General features: G+C 46.2%; 1 protein-coding gene across 4 annotated transcripts in view; it reads left to right on the forward strand.

Annotated features, from left to right (window-relative positions):
• The first annotated feature begins 346 nt into the window (after nucleotides 1–346).
• The window catches only part of pcdh11 (protocadherin 11), a 107,957-nt gene continuing 84,804 nt past the window's right edge, over nucleotides 347–23,499 (forward strand). For 3 of the 4 annotated variants that reach the window (XM_029847202.1, XM_029847203.1, XM_029847204.1), the window contains exons 1-3: nucleotides 347–1,096; nucleotides 5,585–6,165; nucleotides 10,953–13,463. In XM_029847202.1, the coding sequence (XP_029703062.1) occupies nucleotides 5,626–6,165; nucleotides 10,953–13,463 (3,051 nt within the window). In that variant the 5' untranslated portion in view covers nucleotides 347–1,096; nucleotides 5,585–5,625. Of the gene's footprint in view, nucleotides 1,097–5,584; nucleotides 6,166–10,952; nucleotides 13,464–17,322; nucleotides 19,549–23,499 lie in introns of those variants that run through there. The other variant, XM_029847205.1, reaches the window with a different exon arrangement.

The following is a 23,499-nucleotide window of genomic DNA, read 5'->3' on the forward strand; positions in this document are numbered from 1 at the left end:
AAAAAATCCTTTTGTTGCTGTTGTTCCCCCCTCTCGGACTGTTGACATACGGCCTGTTGGCACTCTCAGCTTTGAGCACCTCCACCTCCAGAGATGATCCAGTAAATCTGATTGGGGATAGATGGAAAAGTGAAGAGTGCCCCCCTCCTCCTCTTCCCTCTCTCTGTAGCAGCATGGCTACTGCAAGAGGTGTCTGCGGTCCACGCACATCGCACCATCTACCTCCACCCGAGTGGAAGCATCTCTCCAACGCAGTGCGGCTTTAAGAGGATGGGGGGCTCTTAAATCTGCGAATGGCTCCTCCTTCAGCCATGATGTCAGAGAGGGAGAGAGGTGGGTAGTGTTGAGGAACTGAGTTCATGCAATACTACTGAGGCATCTACAGCTAAGCAGACAGAGACGGCGAACCGCCTATCCCTGCTCCTGTAAGTGATGCCGCACTCAGGCGCACTTTGATCCAACTCCATTGGGGGGCAATGCGCTTTCTGCGTCGCTCCGCTACGATTTTGTGGGAAAACGGGCGCAATCCCGCATCAGAGGGAGCACGTATCCACGCACTAAATTAGGTTCAGCCTTTAGTTTTCCTCCTCCAGAAGTGTGCCCTTTTTTGCGCCAGTGGATTGAAGTTTTACGCACGAAAAGCCTTTTTTAACGCACGCGAATAAGTCTGGCCGCCAGCCTTTTTTTTTAAATTTAAAAAAGAAATATTACAGAACTAAAGTTAAAACAAGCTTGGATCAATCCGTCTCTCCGTGGGACTGCGAGCCCAAGACATCCGCAGAGGAATTACAGCGTCCCTTCAAACAAACTTAATCGCAGTGCATGATTTTTTTTTTCATCATTACGCATGAGGACCACGTGATTTTTTTTTTTAGCGCATGGATGAGTTTTTGTAGTGGATGACTTTTCCTCCCCTACTTGCGGCGCATATTCTCGCTGCTTCTGATGAGGATCCTTCTCCCCGTCTCCCTCCGCTCCCGCAGTTTAAGTCTTGGCACTTGATTTTATTTATTTGATTTTGTTAAATGAACAAATCCGTGATGTCTCTACGCGGCGGAACTCGCGGCTGATTCCCCATCCTAGACGCGTGGAAAAGGTAAGCTGCGACGGTGAGAGACGTGTCTGTGCTGACTGAATGATCTGCCTCGGGAGCGCGTTGATAAACGCTAATTTCTGTGGCCGCAGAAAAAAATCCAACTTCCTGTGTCCCGGACAACAGGGTGCTGCACTCTGGTGCGCGTTAGTGAGAATCCGTGTTTTGCGGTTGCGGGTCATTTTGACGCTCTCTGGCTTTTCCTAGAGCTGCTCCGGAGATTTAAAAAAAAAAAAAAAAAGCAGTGAGGAGGAATTATCCACGGACACGGCGCGTCGGGAATTGATGGCTGAGCTGTCACATTATTAATTTGGTCACGACTTCGGGCGCTATTTAGTCCCGTTCCGAAGTCGGAGAGGTCGGCGGAGAGGTCCGCTTTCCAAGAGCATGCAAATGAAGGGACTGGACAGCGCTCACTGGGGTGTCGGAGCAGCTTGGAAGCCAAGCTCGCTGCGTGGGTGCGCGGAATAACAGCGCGCTGGTGGTCAACCGCGGTTCAGGCTGTCACAGACCCTAAACACCGGGACGATCCGCCGGACGCGGAGTAAATATGTGGTGTGATTCTTCATACTGCTCAGACGACCACGTTTTAATCCTCACTAAATTTAGGCTGACTACAGTTGGTTGTTCCCGTTCCAAATGTGTCAAAGCGGCACCAGACGCGGACGAGAATTTACTAATTCATCCCATCGCATCCTGTGAAGTGAATGCAGGCTGTTGAAAGACACGCGCACAGCGGAGTCAAGTCGGATGGCACAATGAGAAAGCAATCAAAAATTAGTCATGCTCTCGAATTTCAGCAGGTGCAACCTTCAATTGCAATGTTCTGCCTCTCGTTCTCGATAAATGTCACTGATTGGCTGGCTGAGTGGTTGGTTGGCGATTTATTAACATGTTGAGAAGCTCCCAATTCTGCAGTCTGAAGCTTCCCGGCTTTAAGCTATTTACCTTAAGGTCTCCAGAAAAAATCAGATAAACTCAACAACAACATTCGGTTTGCCTCAGTGTAAATGATGCTGAGCTATGATGAGGAGGGCTCGTAGAAGAACCTCAGAAATGCTTGTCTCAAATAAACTGATATTATTATTAATAATGTCGTTTTTCAATACCCCGGCCCTCATTCTCCCTTTCTCAAAACCCTGGCTTAATAAAGTGCTTGATCGATGGATTTATTTTTAAACTTAGCATCCAAGATTTAAGATTCTTCAACGCTTCATTGCTATTATCATCACAGCCCAATATGAGCATTCAGTGGCTGTCCTCTGGAGGCCCGTCAAAAAGTATTTCAGAAATATTACCTAGCAACAACTTAACGGCACGAGCTAATGCCAAACTGCATCTTTTTTAGCATTAAAAGCCTTGCGACGTGTAAATAGCCAAAGGCAGACTGTTCCAGACACACTGCAATGGATCAACTGCCGCAGTTTTTGATGCATCGTCACAACGCGTTTCATCCTGAAAGATTCAGTATAAAAAAGAAAGATCCTCCGTAGATGGATCCTCGACTTCGTCGATGTCGACGGGTTTCATTGGTTTCATTGCGCCTTTTATGTGTCTGCTCATTGTTGAAGTTCCCCCAATGAAACTTTCATTCTTTTTCCGTGTCAGGATTCTTGATTTCTGGCTGTCGGAGTGACGGATCTAGACAGAAATCAGCTCTGTCAGGCTGTCAATGATCATTAAAGCTGTTAAAAGAGAATAAAAAGCCAATCCGAGTTATTAACACTGCCCTTTGAAATCACCCCCTGGATCCACCGATAGGTAAAACCGAGCCTTTAAAAAAAAAGACCTTTTATTGTCGTGGGTCTCCGCACTGAAAGCGTCCGGCTGACGCCGTGGTCCCGGGCGGAGGGGAGCAGGGGCGTCAGCTGGATGCCTCCCCCGGTGGTGTAGTGAACACGAAGAGGGCCTGTCCATCACCATGTTGTGTAAAGCGATCTGGTGCTCTTCTTCTCTCTGTGTCTCCCAAGAGGGAGGCTTGAGTTTGCCTACTGGATTCAGGCTGCTGTCAGCGGCTCAAAATAGCATTTGAGGGGGGACTAGTGAAATGTAAGCACAGGAGACACTCTGACTGACACCCAGGATTTCTGTCTCCTTCCCTCCATCCAGCCATTTTTTTAACCTAAACTACTATTCGTCTCATCCCCAGTGCAATCACGCTATCACGCGGAAGAGTTCTGACGTGTTTCGCCTGCATTGGCGTGAAGAGATCTACCAAATGTTTTTTTTTTAGCCTCATATTAGCACCCTTAGTTTCTATAGTTCCACTGCTTCTACTTTGAGTCAAAAAGTTGCTAACGGCTCTTTATCCTACCGAACATCATTGTCGCTTACAAGAAAGGAAATCTCGATCCCCCTTTGATCCACTGTGTCCCACCCCCCCCCCCGTTGAGGAATCACATCCTATTTAAAGATGTAATTTATGTTTCATTATCCGACAAGTGAGCTCGGCCTAGTGCTGCGTGCCGATGGCGGCGCTGGAGCAATTGCTGCTCCCTCTCCTAAAGGCGGTCCCTTCAAAGTTAAAACGCGTCACCGCCGCTAATGGGATATATCTCATCTCTGTTTTGACACGACAATGCAACCCTGGCCGCACTGCTTGCGCGGAACAAACCCCCCTACGGATCAGTCAGTCGGCCATGTTTCTGGTTTTCCTGTCTGCAGAGGGTCTCGTGAGGCTGCTTTATGAAAAGAAACTTGTCTTTACAGGCTGCGCGAAAGCTCTGCAATTGTTGCTGCAGCTTAATTAAATTCTTATTTCAAATCAATTCCCCTTTGTTGCGACAGAGAGCGTCGGTGGCTGTGAGCGGCGTTGCCTTGCCAATTTAGGGGACCCCCGTAGTGCAGTTAAGCTGGTCATACCTTCTCTCCTGAATACTGTTGGCCTGGATGGATGGGAATTTCATAAAGTTGTATTACGGCTCCCTGAGAGCTGTTTGCTGCCCCTCGTTACGTCAGGTGCATTTTCAGGCTGCAGCTGCGTGCCCGTTGCTGTGATGGCTGTCACACACTTATGCCGGCCTTTCACGGAGGGAGACGTTTGATTTGAAGCTTTGAAGGTTGTTATAAATAAAACCCAATATATGGAGGGAAAAAATGATATGAGGTTGATAAAAGCCTCAGCAGGCAGGATAGCATAAACACACAGGGGGCGGGGGGGGGGGGGTTGTGAGCGAATAAATGATATTAGTCCTTAAATATAGTGCAGTAGATTACACACAGGGTGCTGGAATTCTTATGAAGAGTCAACAACAGCGACCGCCGTGCTCACTAAAGATAATATGGAGGCAGGTTTGTGGTTCAACCTTATTTATTTAGGATATTAAAGAATGGATGAGGAAAAAGGCCAGCGCGGAAGATACAAGGAGTAACCCTATAAATAACTGGCTAATTAAGTGTGGAAGTCAGTCAATATTTATTGCTTGCATGTGCTACCAGTGGTTTTCAGATTAGCAGTCCTTGTTCATCTGACCTACTTGGATTTCTGGCAATAGGACGCGTCACCCTTTGGCAGGCCTTGAAAACGCCAGACAAGGTTCTGTAAAACGGCAACACGATTGAAGTCAGACCCAACACGGGATCCTTTATGGCTGATTAATGCTCAGTGGTGGCAAACTGATTTATCTGTTTATTCCTTAATCACAGACGGGCGACAATAGGAGCGGCAGTCTGGCTGCTGTTGAAAGCCGATGCTGGAGGAGACACGCACCTCCAGATGTTCCGGCGCCCTGATTGAATTCCGCTCGTTTATCGACGGTGGTTCTCGCGCGGCAGGGTTTTCACGGCGTTGCCGTTATGTGCCTCGCTCGCTCCCGTCGCACTCTGTGCTCTTTACGCACGCTGGCATTGATGAAATGTTCACCGGCACAATTGTTTATATTCAGCCCCAACAATTTGTCCCCTAATCGCAGTCGCCGAGCGGGGCCTCGGCGAGGGTGCGCGAGAGTGTGCTCATGCATGTAAGCGAGGATACTTAAGGGTGAGTTCAGCTGCTGGAGTCTGGATGCGAGGTGCTGCTAATGAAGACGCCACGGCACTACATCAGCTCCGATATGAGCCAAGTTCCTTCCTGCTCTTGGGCCCGTTTTCCTCCCCGCCTGGCGCAGGTAGTTTGTGAGCGAGGTTTTAAAGCATGCATTTTACCGAATGCTCCGAATCGCTTCCGCGTTTCTCGACAAAGAAAAATCTGAAAAGGTTCATTACGGTGATGAAATAGGCCTATGGAAAACATGAACCGGTAACCTTTCGGAGGCACCGTCGCTCAGTGGGTGTCATCGGGGGTTAATTGTGTAAAACAGCTGTTAATTTGCACTCAAAGAAATGGAAAGGATGTGGTCTCATAACTGGTTGAGTGCTTACTTGGAATGAATAGGTCAAGTTGAAAACTCTCGGAGTGTAAATAGTGATAATTACAGCAGCTTTTCAAGGCCGATCTTTCTCTTTTATGCTTTAACCACATGTCCTCTGTCCTTCTCTCTTCTCTGATGGCAGAACTGCTTCTACAGAAGTGAAGCTCCCACACAAGCTTGAGTATGGACATAGCAAGTCGGGCCACCGTGCTGGTGGCCTTGCTGGCCTGCCTGGTCTTGCCGTGCTTGTCCCAGGAGAGGGACTACACGGTCAAGGAGGAGCAGCCCGAAAACGTACGCATTGGCAATCTGCGCAGGGACCTGGACCTCAACCTGGACCCCAACATCAGGCTGTCCTCCCCGCTGCAGTTCAAACCCGTGTACAAGACGGGCGACGTGCCTTTGGTGAGGGTGGAGGCCAACACGGGGGAGATCTTCACCACTAACCACAGAATCGACCGGGAGAAGCTCTGCTCCGGGGTCTTCGCTGAGAAACGCTGCTACTATGAGATCGAAGTGGCCGTGCTGCCCGACGAGATCTTTCGATTGGTCAAGATCCGCTTCCTGATCGAGGATGTAAATGACAATGCGCCTCTTTTTCAGTCCACGGTAATAAATATCTCCATCCCAGAGAATACAGCGATCAACACTCGATACCCGGTGCCCTCGGCGTTTGACCCAGATGTAGGAATCAATGGAATTCAGCATTATGAACTTGTCAAGGTGAGGCCCTCAGCTGGTTCTCCTGCAACCCAACACACACATCAGGTTTCAACTGTTTGATTTTCAATACATCGTAGCTGAAATGATTTTGTGCTGTTTACTGCTTCAGTCTTAACTACGAAGTTATAGAGAATGATGGGTGAATGGTGAATACGGTTCAGGCTTATCTCACGCATATCTTTGAAACACTGGATTTCCAAGCGGAAATTTCCAGGAATGTCAATCACAAGTTAAAATATGACTCCATTGACGAGTCATCTGTGAGTGAACAAGAGACACTTGAAAGAAAACGGGCTTGTGATCCTCATCTTTGAAGTTGTGAAGAGAACAAATAGGCGGTATCTGTTGGAAGTTGCCTAATGTGAGTGTGCAGAGGGGTAACATCAATACAACATCTGCCACACTTGTCAGCCAGTTTGATTTTTAAACTATAATTCACCTGCGTAACATATATCCATAAAGCTTCTGCTGCATCTGCTCCAACGCCGCTGTTTACATCCGTAGTAGATTTCATTTTGACCAAAATGACCTACGTATATTACTTAATTAATTGTACATATTTCAAAGCCTCTGTAGGAGGTTACATGTCCATATGTTGCAGTTAATTACGAGAGGAGGCCAGAACTGAGCGTCTTCTCTCCCCACACAGCCATAGCAGGGGACACCAACACTCACACAGCATTAATGTGCATGTGCAATATCCTGCAACAGGTTGCACGAGTTAGTAGATCCAAGCAAGTGAGACAGCATGTGAGAGCAGCATTATATTATGTTAATACATGGCTCAAGCACGGAGGGGGAAAAGACTGTCCTTCTTTTTCTAATTGAGGCTTTCATAAGCTGTGGTGTGATACTGTAAATGACTGGTGAAGATGGTAAAGTCGGAGGTGTGGAGCTCGCATGTTTGTCCTTTTATCGTGGAGAGCATTGTGCCATGTGGCCATCTCGGAAGGTGACGCACGTTTTTATAAATAGCGTGTAATTAAAACAGGAGAGGCGGGCCCTCTGGAGGACACCCTACACACAATAAACAACCCAATGATGCTATAGAGCGAGACCAGGAAGAGGAGTCCATTTTGGAGTCTCAGATGAAGTTAACTCTGGAGTGAACATTTCCATCGCAGGCTGTGTCTGTCTTGAATAGCAATTTGCATTTTTAAAGAGCTCCGCTGCCAAGGCCTTAGCAGCGCAATATCCTGAATTGTTTATGCTTGGAAAATCACCAAGCAAATGTTCTGCTCATTATGATGATCATCTGCAATAATGTCTCTGCCCTTTTCACAATATTAAACTTTCGAGAAATCACAGACGAGGGCTGCAGTATCTGTGGCAGGAAATAATCACCAGCGCTCGCTCGTCCGTTTTTCCGAGCCTTCTCGACTGACCGAACCATCGAACGCCGCGGTGAAAGGCACAGCAACGCTCGCAACCCTTGGTGCAGTAGAAGTGCAGTGGAAAGCCAAAGGTTTAGTTGTGGAGAAGTCTGCAAGCTCTTCCCAGAATAGCTCTCAGCCGCTAAGCCACCCTTGGACTATCTTCTTGCGGTCCTGCGAGATTTGTGTCAAAAGCTCCCGTTGAAGGCTCTTTTTTCCCCCCATGTGCTGAAATTACTATCATTGTGTAGCTCAGGGAGCCACTCCCACATGTACAGCAGGATGAAGTTGTCAGACAGGACGGGTTAAAAAGAGACATGCTAACCTCTTCTCTGGTGTGTTGTGAGATAACTTAATGAAACAGTCCTGCACCTCAGACGTGACAGTGGCGCTTTGAGTGAAACTCTGTCATCACCCTAGCGTAGCATTCCCTGAACCCACAGCGAGGAGTCCCAAGAGACGGTCAAGGTCAGAGAAAACAGTGGCATGTGTAAACGGCGGAAGACCCTCCAACAGAAGGTGGAGTTATTGTCGAAAACCTACTCGGCAAACACCTCAGAAGGATGGAAGGAGGCTCTGCTAACAGTTTTACTTGATGTTTTGACGTGGGCCCGTTTCCTCATTCCTCATGTGACAAATGATTTGGAAGCGTCTCACATTAGATTAAGTTGCATCTCTCATATGGCGCCTCATCTGTCAGCTTCTACCAGCACGCTGCAGGTAGGCGAATCGTTCACGTCGTATAGATCAGTGTTCTGCTGCTCGCCGGGCTATCCCTCACTGACAAACTAGCTGATGAAGTGGGCGTCTGTATTTTGGTTGGGCTGTCTCTCGGCCTCTTCACGTTAACCTTTCCCTACCTTCACCGGTTTTCCCCACGGTTCTCCACAAGGCTTTTGATTGCAACATGTCTTTCCAAAATATACCTGACAATCTTTTAAGTAGATGGGAGATTTTTATCCCTGAACTCCGTGGTGTATTTGAAGATGCAAAATTTATTCAAGGGTCTTCACCAAGTGCGAGATAAATTTGATTAATGCATTACATGGTGCCTGGAGGCATTAAGTAGGAATTTTGGGCAGGGAGCTCACTGTCAAGCATTTATAATTGTCATTACCATCTTATTTTGACACATTATCCTCTTCTAGGTTTTGACAAAACGAGACAAACAATTCCCAGCTCCTTTAGTCTTAATTATATGCATGAAATCATGACCGGGGGCAGATGAGGTTTGGAAAGAGGGAGTGAATGAGGAATGGGCAGAGAAAGAGGGGGAGTTTGTGTCAGTATCACGCAGAAGCGCTTTAGCCCGTGATGAATAGCCCTCCCCGGTTAGTCCCCTCCGTATCGCCGTGATTTGAGTCACCCTCATATATTTGCAGCCCAATTCTCAGCCATCTCGTAGTCTTAATAAGGTCGTCAACTTGACTGAAAAGCGCCCCCGCTGCCGATCCCAGGTTGAGTCTGCAAACTCAGAGTCATCAGCGGCATCTCTACACCATTTTCTTTTAAACGACCTGACTGTGTTTTGGACTCGGCTCGTATATCTCTCACATTCATCCCAAAGTTTTTGATTGCTCTGCAGGGCTGTGGTCTTGGGAAAGTGCATTGTTGGAAACTCATCAAAGGTCATTTATCCGTGTACCTTTATAGGCGTGGCATAATGTGCACTTAACAATTTAGACAGCTTTGTCCTTCTCGCGCAGCCTCAGGGTTCCTGGTGAGTGATTCATGCTAGTATTTGGCCTTTTCTTAGCCTGCCCTAGATCTTATCGCAATCCACCAGACTAATTTTGCATTCAGGAGGCTGCACGGGCTGAGAGATAGCTCTCTTCAACTTATTGAAATGCGCTGAGGGCTGTCTTGTCAGTTGTAAAATTGTGTGAAACCGAGACAAAAGCACAGAAGAAATGCTGGCTCATAAATCATTGTGCAGCGTTCCCTTTGACACATCCTAACTCAACATCCTACTATTAACATCAGGCTTTGCCAAACATCAGCGCGCGTACCCGCGGCTCGTGCGAAGAATATGAACTATTCAAACAGCTGAGGATTGAGGGGCTGTGTGTGCACAGAGGATTGCTCACCGGCAGAGCCACCAGAATGTTGTTTCAGCTCCGAATGAAGCGGTTCTGCAGTTTGGTGCATTAAGATTCAGCAGAGTTCACCTGAAATCTCTACGGTTCCACACATAATTCATATTCCTTGTCCACTCTTCCTTATGTGGCTTTTGCTCAGGAGGAGCATCACCAATAATTGTAAAAAATCATTGCAGTGGCCTTGGCGTGTGGAGCCATCCTCTCAATCAATGGCGTGCTGTCAATCCTCGTCTGTGTTTTTCCAGTAAACAATAATTTACATGCTGCTGTGCTGTTTCCTGTGTGCCCACATGGTCCCAGATTTATAAAACCGTCTCTCAATCTGGTAGAAGTGTCCCTCTCTTCAACGAGGAGAATGTATATATCTTAATCTCATTTGAGAGCTGTGCCTAGACGGAGTAATCTCGCCCAAAATTCGACGCAGCGTGAAGCTTATCTCTTTAAAGGGGATGCTTTTTCTTGTTATACCATGAAACTGCTTCTGACCAAAAGAGCTTCAAAGGGCTCCTTTGTTTCATAATGTGCATGCAGCTCATTCACGAGCCCGATCTTCTTATTTCCTCCCCCACTCACTTTTTCTCATCTCCTCTACTCGCTGAGAGCCGTACCTATCGAAACATCCTACATTACAGCCCTCCTCTTTCACGAAGGGCAGTAAATCACAGCGTTGCCAGTTGTTGTGGCTTCCTTTGGGGATTATGATTGTGTTTGTTTTCTTTTTTATCTGCTCCACTGTAGCTTGCGTGCAAAAGCAACTTTCTAATCCGCAGGTTGTGTTTTTACTCCCTCTGTTAATCTGTGCTGATCGACTCTTTTAAAAATTGGGCCATTTGTGGAGTCTGATTTTCCGGCTGACTTCCATTACACACTTAAAGCAACGTGATAAACGGAGCTGGATCTGGTCTAACTTGGAAAATGCAAAAACAAGCCTTATTGAAAGCAAAAGATATCTGATGAGTGGGCTAAAAAGGTAAATTAATCCTTCCAAGCAGCTGCTAAAAGGGGGAAATGAATTTGATTAGACCTTAAACTACAGTGCTTGGCCACACTGGTATGGATTTAACAACTGCACATTTACTAGGTTAGCGTAGGTGCATATGCTCTTTCATGAAGCTGCGGTTTATTTTTATGCTAGAAAATACTTTTACGAGCAACTAAGATCAGCAGGACAAATAAAATTAAAAAAAAATCATTGGTGTGTTTTATTATATTTGTATGCGTTCCAGCTTTGAGCTTCGCACACATAAAACCCGATGCAGGGGAGGATGCATAGAAACTGAAAGAATCAACTCAAAATGTGGTCTTTTCCTTGCAGAGCGTCAGCGAGTTCGGCTTGGACATTATCGAGACCCCCGAAGGCGACAAGTGGCCACAGCTTATCGTGCAACAGAACCTGGATCGTGAGCAGAAAGACACCTACGTCATGAAGATCAAGGTGGAGGACGGCGGCAACCCTCCCAAGTCCAGCACCGCCATCCTCCAGGTCACCATCTCCGATGTCAACGACAACCGTCCCATCTTCAAGGACAGTGAGCTGGAGGTCGCTGTGCCTGAGAATGCCCCCATGGGGACGTCGGTTGCCCAGCTTCATGCCACAGATGCAGACCTGGGTTCCAATGCGCAGATCCACTTCACCTTCAGCAACCAGATCTCTGCCTCAACCAAGCGGCACTTTTCCATTGACGGCGCCACAGGACTGATTACCGTGAAGCAGCCCCTGGACAGGGAGCTGACTCCTGTTCATAAGCTCATCGTCCTCGCCAGCGATGGCAGCTCCACCCCCTCCAGAGCCACTGTGATTGTCAACGTAACAGACGTCAACGACAACGTTCCCACCATCGACACCCGCTACATCATCAACCTGGTGAACGGGACCGTTCTGCTCTCTGAGAACGCGCCGCTCAACACAAAAATAGCTCTGATCACTGTTACCGACAAAGACGCAGATCTTTATGGAAAAGTGGCCTGCTACACTGACCACGATGTTCCTTTCCGGCTGAAGCCTGTCTTCAACGATCAGTTCTTACTGGAGACGGCTGCCCCCCTCGACTACGAGACGACTCGAGAATACGCAATTAAGATTGTGGCATCGGATAGAGGAACGCCTCCTTTGAACACTTCGGCTATGGTTTTAATTAAAATCAAAGATGAAAACGACAATGTGCCCATCTTCCCTCAGCCAGAAATCCAGTTCTCCATCCCGGAGAACAATGACCCCTCCACAGAGCTAATAAAGCTCAGTGCCACTGATGCAGACAGCGGACGTAATGCAGAGATTATTTATACCCTCGGCCCTGACGCACCTGACGGGTTTAACGTAGACAGGCGATCAGGAATCCTTTCTGTTGGCAAACGCCTGGACAGGGAGAAGCAGGAGAGGTACGTTTTCACTGTCATAGCAAAGGACAACGGCTCTACATCCCTGCAGAGCAACGTTACCATCAGGCTAATTGTTCAGGACCTGAACGACAACAGTCCGGCTTTCACACACCCCGAGTACAACTTCTACGTCCCCGAAAACCTCCCTCTCTTTGGAACCGTGGGGTTGATAACGGTGACGGATGCAGATTCTGGAGACAATGCAATTGTGACCCTGTCCATATTGAATGGGAAAGATAATTTCATCATCGACCCCCAAACCGGGGTGATCAAACCCAACATCACCTTTGATCGGGAGCAGCAAAGCTCCTACACGTTCATGGTCAAGGCGGTGGACGGCGGGCAGCCGCCAAGCTCCTCCTACGCCAAGGTCACCATCAATGTTGTCGACGTGAATGACAATCGCCCTGTTTTTGTTATCCCGTCCTCCAATTACTCATACGACCTGGTGCGGACCACCACCACCCCCGGCGCCGTGGTCACAAGAGTTTACGCAATTGACAATGACACAGGTATGAATGCGGAGCTGCAGTACAGCATTATCAGCAGCATCATCATCACATCTCGGGTCTCACCCCGAGGTCTTTTCGCCATCGACAAATCAACGGGTAACATAACACTGCAGGAAAAAATAGTCGCGGCTGATCAGGGGCTACACAGGCTGGTAGTCAAGGTCAGAGATCTAGGGCAGCCTGAATCATTGCACGCCATTACGCTCGTTCACTTGTTTGTTAACGACACCGTGTCAAACGCTACATTCATCCAAGAACAGCTGCGAAAAAGTATGGAGACGCCCTTGGACCGTAATATCGGAGACAGTGAGGTAACTGCTCAAGCCAATGGATATGTAATTGTTGTCATTGCTATAATAGCGGGGACCATGACTGTCATCTTAGTGATATTTGTGACTGCGCTGGTGCGCTGTCGGCAGACACCCAGACACAAAGTGGTGCAGAAGGGCAAACAAAGCGGCGAGTGGGTGTCGCCCAACCAAGAGAACAGGCAGATCAAGAAAAAGAAGAAGAAAAGGAAGAAGAGATCCCCAAAGAGCCTTCTCCTGAACTTTGTGACCATAGACGAATCCAAGCCTGACGACCCCACCCACGAGCACGTTAACGGAACCCTGGACCTCCCAGTGGAGCTAGAGGAGCAAACGATGGGGAAATACAATTGGGCCACCACACCCACCACCTTCAAACCCGACAGCCCCGATTTAGCCAAGCATTACAAGTCGGCGTCCCCTCAGCCCACATTTCAAATCAAACCCGAGACTCCGGTGGCCCCAAAGAAACACCACGTGATCCAGGAGCTCCCCTTGGACAACACTTTTGTCGTGGGCTGCGACTCGCTCTCCAAGTGCTCATCGACTAGCTCCGACCCGTACAGTGTCTCAGAGTGCGGCTGTCAAGGGGGATTCAAGACCGCAGGGCAAATCACTACTCGACAGGTAATTCCTGACTTTCTTTTTAAACCCACCCACAGTCGCCCCCACTCACGCTCACACTGCTGTCCTGTGGTAGGTGATGGGAGAGAGAGGGTGGGGAGATGGAGCGGGCAGCACGGAGACAGGGGATTTTCCCACACAAACCATGACCGTGTCTGCATGAATGTCATTTGCACCTGAAATGAGTGTGCTCAAGTCCCCCTTTTTTAAAAAAAATGATAGTAATTTGTTACAACACACAGAGCCAGACTTCTGCTGATTGCTACTAATTCATTCATCATCTCATAAGCAGTCGTAATTACATAATTATTTACAAAATGTGCAGGTTAATTTCATATTCAGTACCTTGAGTAAATGGCAGCAGTGCAAATTATAATGCCTAGCTATTTAGAATATAAATGAACTCTGTGGGAGATCAGGGATGAGTGTTGCGTGCAAATGTACTGCGTTTGACTGACATAAACAGACAGAGTAATGGCTGTAGGCAAGAGGATGTTAAGGTAATAGAACAAAAATAAAAGTGCTATCGCTGGGCTCACGTAAATGATAAATTATTTTTCTCAGCCTGCCAAACACTAATGAACCCGGTGACTTTGTTGCCGTGGAGCTTGGTGTTGAAAAAACCACGGTACAGCAAAGGGTTATGGTTCCCTTAGAGATGTGTGCCAAATGTGAAGTGCCCCAATAAATAAATGCTGCCAAGGGAAATAAATGTAAATCAGAGGTAAAGGGAGGTAACCTTGCGCACCAGCGATGGAGTAGAATGCTGCTCGGGGCGGGGGAGAGGGAGGTGGGGGGGTCACGAGGATCAAGGTGACAGTGGGCCCCAAGTCCAATATTCTTAACACCAAGGGAGCGGTAGTCCATGAAAAAAGCATGCCAGAGCAACGTTGCAACGGGCCCATAAACGGTCCACTTTAATGACCCCAATTATTGTTATAAATGGCATATGTACATACACATTCTTTTAAGTTCGCTCACAACCTAGAGGGCATAATGACATTCAAATAAACAATATGTTGATCTGAATATTTGACCAGCAGTGCATTAATCAAGTGTGGCACCTCACTCATGTCTTGCATTGATTTTACTATTTTGTTGTTGTGTTGAGCCATTCCTTTTGGTTGCTTTTCACCGTTCCTTTTCCCGAGGTTTTGGTTGTCGCTCGGTCGCACTTGTTTTGATCGTGATTATTCCAGCTGCCATTCACCCACATCTGGGTCATTTCACAATATTGCATCAATAATCGATTCTTATTTGAGGAGGTGCTTGTTTTTGTTTGCGCCTAGCCTTGCGTCGCGCTGGTTTCTCTCCAGATCTTTGGTTAGCTTATTCCACTCCCAGCGCACGTCCGTGTTACATTCCAGCTAGTGTTGAAATTCCTCGTGGCGTAGTTCTGTTAAATGAGTGCTGATCCCATGTAGCATAATGATCAGGATAATTTATGAAGACACCCACACAGATTTAATAGTCATTCTCCACAACTAGCTTTTATTTAAACCCCTATGCTCCGCCATGCTACATTATACATTAGCTTAGTAAATCCCCTTGCTACCAAACGAAAATGAATAACATGTTTATGCGATGCATTGACAAGTTGTCAAGATGATTTTCCTCTGTTGCTGGTTGTGAGTGCCTTGAAATATATAGAATTATTCCAACTCTACAGTTCAGAATAATAAAGTTAAGTGCGTGGTTGTTTGAATTTTTTTTTTCTTGTTTCTCTGGTGTTGCATATAAGAGTCCCTTTTTATGTCATAGCTGAATTAAGCTGTCTTAATTGATTCCACAGGATAGCCAAGTGATAATACATCATAAATGTAGCATCCCCTTGAGCAAATGAAAAGTGATGCCTCCCACTTTAGATTTCCCACCAGTTTTAAGTGGGCTTATTTAAAACCTGTTTCATGACAGAAATAGCGTGACGCTTAGCCCGATGAGCATCAGCAGCTGCAGAGGTTAATTAAATGAACTAAAGGGTTAATCACTCATATACAGTATGATTAAAATCACTGTAATTAGGTTTCGAATGAGGTCGATAAAGGGAAGACATGGCAGCCATCTTGAGTTTATCAGTGATGTCACAGATGCACAATAACGATCCCCGGCCGTATTATAATTTCATCTTGGTGAAATTGCCTCTGTGCCTCTTTTAAGAAAATCCACTTTGAAAGCAAACTTTAAAAAAAAAAAAAAAAACGTTGCTCCGCTCATCAGGGGGTTAAAAAAAAGGGAATATCCGAGTGCTCTGAGATCGATTCAAGTGTGGCTATCAAAAACAAAGTCTGCATGTTTTCCGTCACTCTTAGCTACCCGGTCCCTCGTGGGGCTCTTGTTAGAGCCTGGCATCACAGTCCCTGAAGCGGAGATCACAGGCAGGTTGCCTTGTGCTCCTTTGCGGTCATCAATGTGACAGATGGTGCTTGACAGTGATCCCTCATCTCTGCACACTCTCCCACACACTTGAACCAGCTGCACAGAAAAAAAAGACCACCCGTATTAGAGATGTGGTGGTGGGCGGTGTTGAGGTCAACAAAATTTTCCGAAGGCTCGATAAAGGCAGGATCTTGGCGGAACAATGCAGATTTGCACATCTTCCCTCTGCGGCGAGCGCTTGCATTTGCAAATGGGTGCTCTCCTCCCCGGTTTTTACACAACTCATCATCTTCTTTTAACCCCTTACCCTGTGATATCTGAGGTCAATCTGCCTCCAGTGATGAGGAGCCCCCGTGAGAGCTTTACCGGAGCTAGATCAAATGACTGAACCACCCCGCCTGAGCGATTTCAGACATCAGCATGAATATGCAACAAATTAAAAGGCTAATACATTCTTTTACTTGGCCTGTAGTTCTAAGGCCATAGAGCACATGGGGTCACCTCTTAACATAGCTAATATTCACTTGCTTCATATAAGCGACTGTTTTTGTTGCATCACATATGCGCTCGGTATGCTTAAATACCCCGTGGGCCAAGTGGCCTTATATAATTATCTTTACATAAAGTGATAACTATAAACATGGATTCAGAGGGCAGCCAAGAACAAAATTTGTGCATATGGGTGTATTATTCTTTTTTCCTTTGTGTGTGGGCGATGGTTGACTTTTTTTCACACGAGCCACTCATGGTTGGATGACAAAGTGCCGGTGCTGACTCACAGCCGGTGCATGGCGAGGGTAGGAGCGATGATTATGAAAGGCTAGCAAGGGTTCAGCTCTCATGCCTCGATTAAATCTTAGTGACGTTTTACTGCATCTTTGTTTTGCTTTTGTGTCTTTCATGCTTTGCTTTTTCTTTTTCTTTTTTTTAACGTCATCACATCTGTAATCTCAGTGCCTTGCGAATGTGCCACTGTCAAGTCCGATTCCTCTACACTCGGGCATTAGCATGCGAGCTGCTAGCCCTCATCGCCACAGCAAACTATTCCATTCTGTACATATCAGAGGACCCACTGGCAAGGGTCCGAAAGAAAGAGCGGGCCAAAATTGACTCAAATGGCTTTTTTTCCTGTGAGGGGGAAGAAAGAGTGCTGCAACAGTGTGGTGGGAGACCAAAAAGTACAAATTTGAAGTAATAATTGGATATGATTGCATGCTCTGATAAGTACAGGAATAAAAAAAAAAGCACACAAGCATGTGACACATGTAGCATTCTTCAAGGAAATCTGACAAGATAATATGACTTGATTGCCAGCTGTCCCTTGAAGAATGCTCTTTATGATCTTCTCCACTCTCTTCAGAGATGTTGTTGTTATTCAGTGTTCAGTGTAGCCTCCAGCTAATAATGCTACAGCAGAGGCTGCTCAGAGCTGGATGATTCTTGTAACTACAATCTCCCTATATCTGTCTGTCTCTCTATATTTCAGGAGACGGCACTGAAACCACCACACTATGGCACACTCTGTGGCACAGGTACAGCTCGCTCCCACAGGATTAAAATCAATCTCTAGCTCCCACTACTAAAGAGAGAGAAAGAGGAAAAAAGGGAGAACAGAGAGAGGGCAGAGGGAGGAGTGAAGGAAGGCGAGAACTGAAGAGGTGAAACAAGTACATTTACTGTCTCTGCAGCCTCAAAACCGCAACCTTTTTCACAGAAAGAAATCAGAGAGAACAAAAGCGATGAACTTGGAAGGGGTTGGTGGGCGTTGGGAGGGTTTTTGGAGAAAGAGATGCTTCACTTTGCCTGCCTGAATCTTGACAAAGCTCCTCCTGTGAGTGTGTGAGGAGTCTGAAATGCTTTAGAGTCATGTGTTAAAACTTCTGTGTCAGTGAAGATGATACTGTGTGAACCGCTCTTGGAAAAAAAAATGTCCCACTCCAGCACACGTGCTGTAAAATAGGTATATGATACAGCCGTAGATCTGTAAAGTATGTTTATACTGTATGTATGTATGTACTGTATATCTATCACAGAGCTGACAGTGTTTATATCCATGGGTTCTATTTCTTTGCCTTGGTCTCCGAAACGGCCGTTTTATTTTCTTACGTTAAGATTTTGATATTATTTGATGTTGCCCTATCTGGGCTTATCTTACAATGTTTTTATTATTACTTTTTTTTAATGCTGCAATTACATTTAGCATTCAAATAAAGATGGCCACGGCTGAGACTTCCTGCCACTGCACTGAAGCCAAGCGACACTGATGCTTCAGTCTATGACTGAGGCGTAAACTAACTAAGGAAAACCAAAATCTGACAAGAAAAATAACGTATTTGGCCTCGGGCGGCCCGTGAGATCAGGCCGATCCTGGTGGCCACCAGGGGGCGATAGTGGCTCCTTGGCTTCGCTTTCAGGAAGCTCTTTTCTCGACCATCTTTATTTCCAGTCTGGGGTATCCAAAGCCGTGCCGATGCCGCGAATCGCACTGGAGCACGAGGCGAAAGTACACACACAAAAGCAAATCTACGTGGCTCCACAGTACAACCACTCTTGGTTCGCTTTACGACCGTTGTGCTGAACGCCGCGCAGTTATTACACCAGCAGGAATGGAAAGACAAGTTTAATACTTTGAGCTAAGCCACAATCACAAGGGACTAAACCCCGGGGTTATAATCGAAAGCAGTTTATGTAGGGCAGATTTTATAAAGCGCTAAGCCCAACCTTTTGAGTCTTGGTCCCAATTTGGAAGCGATTTAACCTGCGACATCAACAATAAAATGACCCCGGATGATAAAGGAGCGCCGCAGTAATCCTCCGGCAGTCGTTAAAACGAGTAGTTTGGCTTAAGTGACAGACAAAATATTTTAATGAGAACGCTGAGCACCAACAAAAGCCGAGCAGCACGTCAGTCGAGCAATAACACAACAATAATTCTTCAGAGTTTTGTTCGGAGCATCGTTTCTGCTGTTTTTCAATCTATCGAATATTTATGACACGACGCCATTATACGACATAGACCAGTAACTGGCTTGATGGTTTAGCAGCATTGTTGTTGATTCGTCCTGTTAAATGGTGAGCTCAAGACTGCGTAGATAAAGTCAAGTAAAGCACCTACAGTAAATACACCATAGAATTAGAGCCCTTAAAACGGACGTAGTCTGTTTATTGCCTCTCAGATGTACAGATGGACGAGACCAGAGGCTGTTTCTCCTCCCGTGAGAGAAAACTATATATAGTAAATGAAATGGTTGCGCGGACCAGAAGCCTTTTATGAGAAGGGTCCGCTCCTGATGCGTCCTGGTTCTACAGACTATGTCTCTTTTAAAGCTTTTAATTTTGTTTGTTGCCTCTTTGTGCGACAGGCGGTTGTTAACAACGGAGGTATATTCATGTAATTATGGTATCCAATGTATTCACTACTGCGTAGGAGCCACAGTATGGAGTATACATAGCATCCTAGCACTGTGTAATGGTTAGATTTGCCTGATTTTTGGGGAAGGGGGTTAAAAAAATGCTCATAGGTGGGAAAAGATTGTTTTTTTGGTCCATGTAAGGGCGACAGCTAGCCTCACTTTTATTCTATGTGAATACAATAAGCACCTTACATGATCTTTGTATCTGAGATTCATTTGCCAGTGTGGAGAATAATGTAAATGTTTTGATGTATGTGTGCGCTTCTGAACTTTATTAAAGTCTTTTGCATTGTATTGCATATTTTGACTTTTCATTCATTGCGTTCATGCACGTCCGAGGGGTCATGACCCAGGAGAAATATAATGTTGCTGCACTCATTAACTGGCTCATTTCAGTCATGGGGAAAATGGCGTTCGGCCTTTGGCTTCGTGTATCAATAGTGGTGTTTACAGAAGAAAGGACGAGTTTTTAAAAAATATATATATATGTAAAACGCTCATTAGAATAGATCACAGATATAAATTTATGGAAATTCGTTGGGAGAACACCCTTTGAAGTGCAAGGAGGAAACAGCACAAACAGACACTTTTTTTTATTTTTTTCCTCCTTCTGTTCCCTTTCCACATTGGCTGATAATGACGATTTGGTAATGATAACCCTGCTCTTAGGATGTACGGCGGCGCACAAAGACCGACTTTCATGCAACTGAGAGGAAGATTGATGCTACGGGGCACCAAAACCCACCCTGCAAACCCAGTGCTATGCGGTGTTTATGCTGATTTGATCCAAAAATATCAACTTGAAAGGCATAAAACAAAGCCAGAGAGGAGACAACAGAAAACCATTAATTGCTTATCAAAGTTGGTTCATATTTTTAAACTGAGGCAGAGATAATCAGTTCCCTCGGGGACGGCGTCCTGTGTGATTTGAGAAAATGATGAACAGTCGGGTAGATCATTATTATGTACTGGGGAGAGTACAAAAATGCCAGCTTTCTATTAATAGTCAAATGTAAACCTGTTAAATGCCCTCTTTTTATTCAAAAACCAAGAGCCGGAGATCAGAAGGCAGTTGTATCTCTTTGAGTTGGATAAATTAGAAGATTGTTTCTTTTCATGTTATGTATAATTAAGTAATGAAAAGAATCAAATGGGTCATAAAAAATATTAAAACGGAAACTCCAACAAAGCCAGGACGCTAATGAGTCATTTCACCACGTTTCTGTCTCGTGATAAATGGATTTTTTCGCGGGGGCTCGGTCAGAGCGGAGGAGGAAGGGAGGGCTGAGGAAGTTAGGGGGGGGGGGGGGGGGGGGGGGCGCACAGCAGTGTCGCCTGAGCAACACTTTGGGTCGTTTCTGGTATTCCTCTGAACCTGGAAAGGATATCAAAGAGTTCAACTCTGCATTGATTTCTTTTTCTTTTCTTTTCTTTTTTTTACTGCCCTGCACCCAGATTTGAATTTTGACTGTCTCTCTTGTCCAGAATCTGAATCTCTTTGCTTTCGCCTACATAACCATGTCGACACCAGCCTTACGTTTTAGGTGTACGCCTCCACAAAAACCTGTGAACCTGCCCTGGCATAAATAGTAGGGTTGTTTTACATCTATCACTTAATGTCTGTCGAGAGTTCCATATCCATTAGCCAGACAGCATAGCATGTTAGGCTATAATGTCAAGTTTTCCTGAAGCGATACTGACTGACTGTCTAAACAGAGGCTATTTATGCATGTGCTGTTCACTGGTGCAGGAAACAAGAAGATGCTGTCTTTCTGCTGCGCTCCACTCAAGGCAACACTCCACACAATTGCTGCCAAATCGCTGCCAAACTGAATAATTCAATCATCCCCCATAGCGCTGGTGGTCTAGCTACCTTTGTGAGCAACAATCAAATCAGCGAGGAAGCCTGCCGAGTGGTTCTTTCTGAGACACTGAGTAGCTGCATTGCCCGGAGATTGTTTTCATTGAAAACAATTCTCCTGATTAAACGAGGTGTGACTGCGGAGCAGGGATCTGAGGAACATCGATTGCTTGTGCTATTCGTTTGTTCCTTGTTAAGAGCGCGATCTAAAACAGTGGTTGCTGGTTAGCGTGGAGCAATGCGGTTTGCTGCTGTCACTGTTAGCATGTCTCCGCAAGAGAGAAATAGTCTGCACTGATTCACCCGAGAGTGACGTTGCCGAGCGCACATTTGCACATGTAGCGTTGGGCACCATGAGCATTACTTTACCCTCCCCCGGTCCCATCAGCCCGCCCCTCTGCAAAGTAATTGCAATGTTACAGGTGCACTCGTGCAGCATTGGCGCTAATCCTGAATGGAAAGCAAATACGAGAAGAAACGTTTAGCCGCCACAGTCCCGCGGTTGCACCTGCAGTCTCGGAATATTGATGTGATTTTTCCTTACTGTAAAATGTGCCTCATTTCAACTGCTTTGGAGCAGCAATTTGTGCCTGACTGTCCCACTGTGGGTCGTGGTTCACGAGCTAAACAAAGTGGTTTGTGCTGATGCGTCGACGCAGCCTGCAAATAATCAGTTTTGGCCTCTTCCAGTCAGAAATGAATGTTGGTGTGAGAGACAAGCGGCCCAGTGGTGAGCCAAAGGTAGCCAGACTCACAGGCAACAACTTAAGATGTAGTCCAAGTAGAGGCATGTCTGTGTCCGCCCTAATCCTGGTAATCCCCATTCACAATTCTTCATTTGCTTTTGTAAAAGAGATTGGGAGATGATAAGATGCTTGTCTGCCTCCTTAGAATAACTGATAATCTGGCTTGAACAGAAGACTCAGGGGGTATTTAGCCTGCCTTAACATTTGCCCAAGCAGATGGTGCTGACGGGGGAAGGAGCAACCTTAGCTCTCCCGCACCCCCACCCAGCTCCTCGCACGGTTCACTTTGGACAAAAAAAAAAAGAACAGTGGGTTGATAATCAATGTTGTTTATTTTCCTGCTTGACTCTTTAAGTACTTTCAGGCAGCTTATGGGCTTTTGCAGGGGATAATCGTGGATACAGCAGACAATTGCCTTTTTCCTATCCTGACGGTATCCCCTCACCACTGAGCAAAGAAGGCGATTTAAAGGAGATGTCGACTCTTAATTCCTGATTAGTCCCTTTGCAAGCCCTGTTAAAATTAACTGGACTGCGTTAATCTCTGCCCCCCCCCACTCACACACACACACACACACCTGTTCTGACATATAGTGGATAACATACATGAGGAGACACCCCATAAGCTGCCTTTCCAAGAAGTTTTTTTTTTTTTTAAATCTTCGATGACACGTAGCGCAAACCTGGAATTGCTCTCTGGGGAAATTGTAACAGTAACGCTGCAGTCATACTTGGCAATCCGTAGCGTGGCGCTCTGTGATCTCCTGCAGGGTTGGGGAAAGGTCTCCTGCATCTTACGGTTGCCAAGGCTTGCAGACGACGCCGTGGTTTAATGTGAATGGGACGTATTACACATGCAAGTGTTTCTCTGGAGAGTCGTTTCCCTTCTGCGTTCACGATGGCGGCTTTGTTTCACTCCAAGAATCCAGTATTGGCCAGTTTTATTGGTTGGAAGCATCGAATGCAACAACCGCTTTCTGCAACTGTGACTGTTTGTTTTGGGTTTTTAGCTCATGCTACCACCTCTTTTCACCTCAGACTGGACACCGTCACAAGTCTGGAATTAGATCAGCCTGTTCGGTAATTAGAGCGCTCTACGACAGAGTCAAAGCAGGACAGGCGGTGAAACGTGTGCACCATCGGCGCGACGGCTCCTTTCTTTGTCTGTTCCTCCGGGCTCCATAACCGGATAGTGAACGTAGCTGTCAGGCTCAATCTGGGACAGAAACACAAAAGACAAGCAGAGGTACCAAACGCATGTACACACACAGTGCAGAGTTAATCCACACACACACAATAACATGATGAGTTTCTTTCTCTGCTCTCATTTCATCCACTGACAAGCCGACGAGTTCAAAGCAAATGCTGGGAAAATACTCGGGCGGGGGGGGAAAGGGGGTTTGAGGGAAATGGCTGATTACTTTGGAAGGCGGTGTCTGTGACAGCGATTAGAAAAATCGCTTTGCACAGAAGAAGCAACAAACAGATGCTTTTAGTACACAAGAGACACTAAAAACACACACACATATACGTTCAATGGCTCGACTGCAGTGTTGTCGTTCAGGGAACCTGGAAGTTGATGCTTAATCCGCTGACAATCAGGGATGTTTTGCATAGACTTTTAAATAAAATGAGGCATTTTCA

The sequence above is a fragment of the Takifugu rubripes genome, chromosome 14, assembly GCF_901000725.2.
Source record: "Takifugu rubripes chromosome 14, fTakRub1.2, whole genome shotgun sequence".
Classification (NCBI taxonomy): domain Eukaryota; kingdom Metazoa; phylum Chordata; class Actinopteri; order Tetraodontiformes; family Tetraodontidae; genus Takifugu; species Takifugu rubripes.